Source organism: Chrysochloris asiatica, unplaced genomic scaffold (assembly GCF_000296735.1).
Source record: "Chrysochloris asiatica unplaced genomic scaffold, ChrAsi1.0 scaffold00125, whole genome shotgun sequence".
NCBI classification, from domain to species: domain Eukaryota; kingdom Metazoa; phylum Chordata; class Mammalia; order Afrosoricida; family Chrysochloridae; genus Chrysochloris; species Chrysochloris asiatica.
Window position 1 is genome coordinate 9,450,994 of NW_006408643.1, and position 7,556 is coordinate 9,458,549.

The 7,556-nt window shown below is 38.8% G+C and overlaps 1 protein-coding gene across 1 annotated transcript in view; it reads left to right on the forward strand.

Moving 5' to 3' along the window:
- The first annotated feature begins 3,725 nt into the window (after window positions 1-3,725).
- Window positions 3,726-7,556, forward strand: part of LOC102817292 (zinc finger protein 420-like) — an 18,989-nt gene continuing 15,158 nt past the window's right edge. Inside the window, exons 1-2 of the mRNA XM_006869084.1 lie at window positions 3,726-3,740; window positions 4,322-4,396. Coding sequence (XP_006869146.1) covers window positions 3,726-3,740; window positions 4,322-4,396 — 90 coding nt within the window. The remainder of the gene's footprint in view (window positions 3,741-4,321; window positions 4,397-7,556) is intronic.

Sequence of the window (7,556 nt, forward strand, 5' to 3'; positions counted from 1 at the left end):
AGTCATACCTGCCCTGAATATGTTTCGTAGGCAGTAAATCTTTATGGGAGCAGAAAGCCTGATCTTTCTCCCGCAGAACAGCTGGTAGTTTCAAATTGTTAACCTTAATTTAAGATTAGCAGCCCGATATGTAACCACTACACTACCAGAGTAAAAGACAGTGAAAAATGAAGACTAGAGAATTGATGGATTAGAGTTACGGTATTGGAAGCGACTATTAAAAGTACCATAAACCATCAAAAAACCAAATTTGTGATGGCAGAAGTACAGACAGAAAGCTCTTTACAAGCCCTTGTGGCCACACTTCATCTCTCATACTTTGTAGGAACCAATCCCTAGAGAACAATGTCCCCTGTTCTGTTTGATCGATTGCTTCATAGTGTATGTACAGGTTCCTCATGTGCACAATTAAGTGTTCCAGAATAGTCTTTGTCTACAATGTTGTCCATAGTAATTCAAGAACCAATCCCTGAAGAAGGATACCATGTTTGATAAAGTGAAGGGTCAAAGAAAAAGAGGAAGGACCACAACGAGATGGACTGGTGCAATGGACTGAAACATAACGATTGTGAGGTTGCCTCAGGACTGGGCAGTGGGACAATGCTTCATTCTGCTGTATGTGAGGTCTCTATGAGTACATGACAGCTCGAGGGCACCTAACAACAAAAACATGAGGCTATTGGAAATACCATGGTTTCGATTGGGCACACATTAGTCCTCAAACTGACATATTTGCTCTTGGACACTTTAAGCAGGTCTTGTGCTGCTGATTTGCCTAATGCCATTTGATTTAGTAAGTGTTGCTTCCATTAGTGTTCATGGTTGATCCGAGAAAACTCGTCTATGACAATTTCAATATTTTCTCCTTTTATATTGATGTTGTTTACTGGTACAATGGTAATGAATTTTGTTTTATTTACATTGAGGTGCAACCAATACAGAAGGATCTGGTCTTTGATCTTCATTCCTATTTTCAGTTTTCACTTTCAGTAAGCAAGGTTGTATACTCTGCATATCACCGATTGTTAATGAGTATTCCTCCAATCCTGATGCCACGTTTTTCCTCATATAATTAAGCTGCTTGATTTGTTTGCTCAGCATACAGACTGAATGTTGTTAAGTGTCATTGAGTCGGTTCTAGCTCATAGTGACCCTTTATAGGGCTTCCCAGGAGCGACGGGTTGGTTTGAACTGCAGACCCTGTGATTCCCAATACAGAGATAATCCTACAGTGCTATGCTAGGAACCCACAGATTGAATAACTGTGGAGAAAGACTAAAATACTGACACACACCTTTTCTGCTTTATCGCATTCCGTGTCCCCTGTTCTGTTTCATCAATGGACTCTTAGTGTATATACAGGTACCTCATGAACACAATGACGTGTTCCAGAATACTCATTCTCTGCAATGTTGTCTATGGTAATTCATGATCCACACAATTGAAAGCATTTGTTAAACCTGTGATAACTCCCTGTTAATGTACTGGAACTTTTTTTTTATTATTATCTTCAGCAAAATTGTACTTGAATGCAATTATTAATGATATTGACTGATGATTTCAAATATTATATGATTTCATTATATTTGGCTTTGTCTTCTCGAGCTGACCTTTGAAATTTTCTGTTCAGCTCCTGTACCTCCTCATTTCTTCCATTTGTTTTAGCATCTCTCCATTGGAGAGCAAGGTTCAGGGTCTCTTCTGACATCCATTTTGTTCTTTTCCTTCTTTCTTGTCTTCTTATTGACTTTTTGCTCTCTCCCTTGTATGATGTTCTTGATGTCATTCCACAACTCTTCTGGTCTTCATTCACTAGTGTGTAATGTATCAAATCTATTCTTCAGATGATCTCTAAATTATGGTGGGATATGTTCAAGGGCATATTGTGCTTGTTGTGAACATGTTTTCATTTTCTTCAGCTTCAGACTAAATTTACAAATGAGCTATTCATGATCTCTTCCACAATATGTTCCTGGCCTAGTTTTGGCCGATGATATGGATCTTTTCCACCACATCATTCCAAAGATGTAGTCAATTTGATTTCTGTGTATTTCATCTGGTGAGATCCATGTGTATAGTGCTTTATTGACTATGCAAAGGCTTTCAATTGCATAGATCGTGACAAGGTATGGACAAAACTGCGAAGTATGAGTATTCTGGAACACTTACTTGCGCTCATGAGGAAACTGTACATGGACCAAGAAGCAGTTGTTCAAAGAAAACATGGGAACACTGAATGGTTTAAAATTAGGAAAGGTGTGCGACAGGATTGTTTTCTTTCACCCTACTTATCCAACCTGTATGCTGAGCAAATAATCCAAGAAGCTGGGTTATATGAAGAAAAATATGGCATCAGGATTAGAGGAAAACTCATTAACCTTTGATATGCAGATGATACATTCTTGCTTGCTGAAATTGAAGATCAAAGTCCAGAGTCTTTGATAGAGGTTGCATCTCAATATAAAGAATATAAAAACCGTTACCATTGGACTAACGGACAACATTTTTGTTAATGGAGAAACAATAGACTTTGTCATGGACTTCATTCTTGTTGGATCAACTATGAACACTCATGGAAGCAGCAGTTAAGGAATCAAATGATCTATTTCATTAGGCAATCTGCTGCACAGGACCTTTTTAAAGTGTTGAAGAGCAAAGACATCAATTTGAGGATTAAGGTGCATGTGACTCAAGTCATGGTATTTTCAATAACCTCATATGCATGTGGAAGTTGATCAGGGAATCAGGAATACCTAGAATTGATGCATTTTGAGTTATGGTGTTGGAGAAAATTGAACGTAGTACCATGGGTTGCCAAGAGAGCAAACAGATCTGTGTAACAAGTGCAGCCAGTGTGTTCCTTGGAAGCCAGGATGACCAACTTCATCTCTCATACTTCGGACATGTTTGTCAGGAGGGATCATTTACTAGAGAGGAATATCATGTTTGTTGAAGGTGGAGGGTCAGAGAAAAGGAGATGGATTATCAAAGTGGCAGTATCAATGGGCTTAAGTGTAGCAACATTGTTTACGTTCACCGAGGACCCAGCAGGTTCATTCTGCTGTGCATACTGTCGCTCTGATTCGGCACTGACTTGGTAACACCAAACGACATCAACTTAAGGAAACACCTTTTCCGCTGTAACTTCCAAGTAGATTCAGATCTGTAACTGTAACCTGTTGCTTTCTTAATAAAATAACAAGTTGAGTTTGTTATCTGTGGACATTTCAACAGAATATTAAACCCAGTAGAGAAACTGTGCTGGGAAAGGTACCACAGGAGTCAGAAATCCTAGAAAGAATGGATAGTGAAGCTATATTTCACTCAATAGGAACCATCTTGTGGATCACGCTGATTCTCTCTTCCTCAAGAACTTAGACATGATCTGATTTTCCACTTGCGTGTTGCTAGGAGCTTTGTCACTCAGGAAAACAACCTAAGACAAACCCACATCTTACCATTATACTGAGTTTCTTATTTTATGCTTCTGCTAGTATCCCTATTACATAATGTTTGATAAAAGAACTGGGCCTTTTATTTGTCCTTGGTCAGTTCTCAGTAAATGTTGGACACTGGTAAAAGGAGATCTTCTCTTTCTTGTTCCTGATGACATCGCAACCTGTGTCCAGCTCTCAATTTGAGCAGCGCTGGTACAGCATTCAAAGAAATACACTTGAGCCTGTGGCCTAATCTAGATAAACCATTCCTCAACAATTCCTCAGGAAATGGGTGACAATCAGGTAAGCTGCCCAGCAAAACCCATGAACATAGTAGCGTACAAAGGTATGCTAAATCTTCCACCCACCTCATTGGACCTTACCACTCTCTAACCAGCCACAGCCTCTTTGAACAAATGGATTCATATAACACAGAATTCTCACTCCAAAGCACACAGACAGGAACTTGGAAACCTTATAGTCACATAAAAACTTGTGTAGGAGTGTTTACAACTTTTTTATTCCCAAAATAGGACACAAAAACACTGTTCCAGTGGTAAATACATAAAAGGTTCAGTATAGAATTGAATACTTCACAGGAACAACAAAAAAGCAGCTATGGTTACATTCATCAATGTGAGAGAACTTCAAACCTATGATTCTGAACAAAGGATTCGAATGTAAAAGCTATCAACTGAATGACTAGTAAACTGTTGTCAGGAATTCACACTGAGGGGTTAGTTTGACAGAGACAGGGCAGCATTACGATTATTTGGGAGGAAGCATTATTCTGTCCTTAACTTATGGCAATGATTTTAATTGTTTTTTTGTGTTAAGATTACGTTATAGAGCTTTTCACAATAAGAACATTTACAATTTTTTAGATAGATCAAATGAAGAGAAACGCTTTTACAAAAGCTGAAATTGGGGAGAAGCAAATCACTAAAGAAATGACACAGGTATTTTCTTTCTGTTGAATCCTCTCACCTATCTAAAAATGGCTACTGGAAAAATGATAAATTTCCCTCCTACATTCTCGAGACTCTATTCCACTGTGAGTTCTTCTATATCTAGCTTGACTTGAGGGTTGATAGATTATTTTCAACACTGCTGAGATTCATACAGTTCTCTCCAGTGTGATTTTATATGACATTTGAGTTCTGAAGATAAGCCAAAGGCCTCCCGCTATTTCTTCCACTAGTAAGGCCTCTGTCCACTATGAGTCTCTGTTTGTGTTGAGAACTCACTAGAGGGTTGGCCACATGCCTAACTTTCCAAGTCTTCTCCTGTATGTTCTTTATGAGGAGTAAGAGGTGAGGACTAGATAAAGGCTTTAGTACTCTCCTTGCATTCATAAGACTTCTCTCCATTATGAGATGACATTTGTGCCTTGAGGTACGAAGTCAGGAAAGACTTTCTCATATTTGTTACATCCAAAAGATGACTCTAAATGGTGTGTTCCTTTTTATTGCAGTGAGAGATGTTGCCAAACAAAAAGACTTGACCACATTTCTTACATTCTGGACACCTGTCTCTACTATGAAATCTTTATGAGCGTGCATCAAAAAAGATTCGCACTCTGGCTATATAAAAACTTCTGCTGGCTGCATTGTCTTAACAACGCCTTCATCTCAAGGTCAGAACTGTGCCATTGTCAACATGGACATCTGAAAACAAAATCTGGACTGATACTTAAAGGTAAAAGATTCTTTAAAAATATCTTTACTAGAGAGGCAGGGTTAATGGCGGCAAAGGTGGAGGTGCAGTGAAGTTCACCATCAGCCATACCACAGAATACCAGGCAGAGCAGACGCAGGGCAGAGCTCCAAAACTCGGAACCACAGAGCTAGGAATATTTGTAAAGGGGAAGGGGTATAGCTACTGGAACTTGAAATTGAAGTAGGAAATCGTGTACTTTTGAATCTGCCCAACTCTGAGGCCTGGAGGCGACATATTGGGCAAAACCAAAAGCAAGACCAAGCAGGGGATCAGAAAAAGCAAAGAAGAAAACTGCGAGAACCTTGGAGCAAAGGTGGACAATACACTTTGTTGGTTTTCCTTTATTCTGATATTCTTTTTTTTTTTTGGTATCCGTTCATTGGCACCCCCACTGTTTGTGCACCTCCATTCTGGTGACACCCACCCATCCTCACCATTGGTGGCTTCTTCTGCCACATATGCACACAGATACTCAGACCAAGAGCAGGACCTGTTTAGGTTTTTTTTTAAAACAGGAAATGGCAAGAAAGGGCGTAGAGAGAGAAAGAGAGTTTAAAAACAAAAAAGGCAGAAAATTAAATTAAAGCCTAAGGTATGTCATAACAACCAACAGTAGCATCTTGAAATCTCTCAGGCAGCAGTATTCAGTCTAGTTTATGTTGTTGCTGTGTTGTTGTTGTTTTTTTCTTGTCTATTTTCCACTGGTTCTGTTTTGCTTTTCTATACTCCTGCTTTGACCGTTGGAGGACTCTTTGTCTCCATATATTACACAATAAGAGTCAGCAACTGCTGCCATACAGCCAAGCTACAATCACACTCTATAAAACACCAAACCCAGGCAAGAACCAATACCAACTGCCATATACCAGGGAAACAGACAACACCTGTGAAAGTTATTCTGAGTTAAGCAATGAGAAGAGTAAAAAGGGAAGCGCACATCCTGATCACATCTTCCTGGAAGCAATCAGAAAGCATAAAAAATACCAAAACACATATGCAATTAAGTACTAAGGCCACAAATAAACACTAAACATGGCCAAGAAACAATAGCAGATGACCATATCAGCACATGTCCAGAAATAAGATAAAATGTCTGAGGCAAATGACCTAGAGGTAGACCTGGACTCCATTCTGGAAGGAGGGCAGACCTTGGAGATGCCTGAGAAGAAACTGAGAAAAATTATTACAAAATGTTTCAAAACACTTTAAAATGTAGTTGAGAAAAATAAGGAAGAAGTCAGGAAAGCACTACAGGAACAATGAAATCAGATAGATCCCGCATTGGAAACAATCCAAAACCTACAGAAAAACATCTGAACGATCAATATAATACAATATCAGAAATAGATAATACTCTGAAAGGGCAAAGGATTAGAACAGATGAGATGGAAGGCAGAACCAGTGAGCTGGAAGACAAATCTTTCGATACCACTAAGATAGAAGAGCAAACTGAAAAAAGGATTAAAAAATCTGAAGAAACTCTAAGACTCATGATGGACAACATGAAGAGGAATAACTTAAGAATTATCGGCATTCCAGAACAAGAAGAATCACACAAATCAACAGGATAAGTAGTTGAAGAATTGCAGGAAGAAAATTTGTCTGACATCCTGAAAAGTGAAAAGATAAACATTCAAAAAGCTCAACGAATCCCAGGTAGGATAGACCCCAGAAGAAGATCAACAAGACATATCATAATCAAGCTCTCTAAAATCAAAGATAAGGAAACACTCTTGAAAGCAGCTAGGGAAAACAGAAGTGTCACATACAAAGGCAAGCAAGTCAGGTCAAGCTGTCTAAGGCAGTGTGATTTTGCATGACAATTCATGTCCCTACACCTGTGTCTTCACTGTTGACACTCTGTGAAAACTTCATTTTGAGGAGCGAAAACATCCTCCCTATAGTCCCAATCTTGAGCCATCAGACTTTCACCTGCTTGGTCCCTTGAAAGCAGTGCTTAGAGGATGAATAGTCTCACCTCTGATGAAATGAAAAGATAAGTAAATGAATTTGTGACTTGCAATTCAGGCAAAACTATTTTTTAAACATGGAATATGAAAGCATGTTGACAAATAGTGTATTGAAAAGGAAATTATGTTGAAAAATGAGGTATTTGTCTTTCCTGATTATTCATTAAAAGAGATTCAACAGCCAAGGTATGGGTGATTTCTAACCCACACCAGGACATTACTGTTTTCCCACATTAATTACATGTATAAACCTTTTCTCTATGGTGTGTATTTTTATGTATAGTCAGGTGTGAGGATTGAATAAAGGTCTTTTCACACTCCTTACAGTCATAAGTCCTGTCTCCACTGTGGTATCTTTGATATACTTGGAGGTTTCCAGATTGAGTAAAGGTTTTCCCCCAGTCCTTACATTCATAAGGCTTCTCTCCAC